The sequence below is a fragment of the Eimeria tenella genome, genomic scaffold (assembly GCF_000499545.2).
Source record: "Eimeria tenella Houghton genomic scaffold, Eth_scaff1920, whole genome shotgun sequence".
In the NCBI taxonomy this organism is placed as follows: Eukaryota; Apicomplexa; class Conoidasida; order Eucoccidiorida; family Eimeriidae; genus Eimeria; species Eimeria tenella.
In genome coordinates, this window is record NW_013541761.1 from 244 (window position 1) to 1,736 (window position 1,493).

The window sequence follows — 1,493 nt, forward strand, 5'->3', positions numbered from 1 at the left end:
GACATGCTGCTCTCTCGTTCCTTGTTGCCCTTGTTGGCCACTCCGCCACATTTACCATCATGCACTTTAATGAATAATTTATTATTTTAATTAATTAAATAATTAATTTAATTAATTAATTTAATTAATTAATTAATTAATTAATTACCTCGACTGGTGTCCACCTGGGGAGCTCCACTGCTGCAGCGCTGTAGCAGCCTGCTGCCTGCAGCAGCAGCGCGTCTTTGAGGGTTTTCCTCGCAGGCAGCCAAACCCTAATTAAGCGTATAACGGTTTCTTTGAGGGTTTCATCTGCTGCTTTAATGGCTTTTCTAAACCCCCAAACTTCTGCTGCAGACCCTCCCCAAATGGGCACTTCCAGCCAGTTAAAAGGGCACTCCCAGCCCTTTCCTGCTGCTGCTGCTGCTGCAGCAAAGAGCTCCCGCTGCTGCTGCTGCAGCGCAGCAGCAGCAAGGCTCACCTGGTACTCCCACAGGTACAGTGGCCCCAGGGGCCCCAGCGCCGCATCCCCGGGGGCCCCCCCGGGGGCCCCCCCGGGGGCCCCCTTGCCTTGGGGGCCCCCTTCTGCTGCTGCAGCAGTACCCTGTGGGGCCCCCCCGTTCGCCTTGGTGGGTCCCCCCTGGGGGCCCCCCTGGGGGCCTCCCGGGGCGCCTCCCTGGGGGGCCCCCTCCGGGGGGGCCCCCCCCTTGGGGGCCCCCTGGGGGGCCCCCGGGGGGCCCCCAGGGGCCTCGAACTTGATAGGGTACAGTGCTGCAACCCTACTCGCCAATCCAGTGGTTTCTTTGTAAAGGGGGGGCCCCCCTCTGGAAATGCCAACTCCATTATCTGCTGCATCTACAGCTTCGATGAGGTGTATGTACACCCCAACCATCAAGTCCCGGAGACTCTCTTCACACTCCACGCCTATACCCCACACGCCCCAAACCCTAAACCCTAAACCCTAAACCCTAAACCCTAAAGCCTAAACCCTAAACCCTCGAGCCTAAATCCTCAGCAGCCTAAACCTTCAGAAGCCTAAACCCTCAGAAGCCTAAACCCTTAAAACCTAAACGCTCGAAGCCTAAACCCTCAGAAGTCTAAACCCTCGAAACCGTAAACCCCCAAAACCCTAATAAACCCTCACAAACCCTAAACCCTCACAAACCCTAAACCCTGGATGGTGGCCCCCAGAGCCGCGGACTTCACGCCCAGCCCTAGACCCTAATAAACGCTAAACCCTTATAAACCCTTATAAACCCTAAACCCCAAACCCCAAACCCTAAACCCTAAACCCTAAACCCTCATCTCACCGAATCTTTCTCTCAAAATGCGTTCTCCAAAATGACTAAAAACAAGCCCCGCGCTGCTCAACTTCGTAACAGCTTCTCTCATCTTCGGGCCCCTCCTGGGGGCCCCCCCAGGGGCCCCCCTGGGGGCCCCCCCGGGGGCCCCCTCGGGGGGCCCCCCAGGGGGCCCCCCAGGGGGCACCCCGGGGGGCCCCTCGGGGGGCCCCT

General features: G+C 58.0%; 1 protein-coding gene across 1 annotated transcript; it reads right to left on the reverse strand.

Annotated features, from left to right (window-relative positions):
- Positions 1-136: 136 nt before the first annotated feature.
- ETH_00042035 (melanocyte proliferating gene 1, putative) lies at positions 137-1,371 on the reverse strand (the record flags this gene model as incomplete). The annotated part of the gene is made up of 2 exons (XM_013374106.1): positions 137-903; positions 1,290-1,371. The coding sequence occupies 2 exons, from the start codon at positions 1,369-1,371 to the stop codon at positions 137-139; spliced, it is 849 nt and encodes a 282-aa protein (XP_013229560.1).
- Between the last annotated feature and the right edge of the window lie 122 nt (positions 1,372-1,493).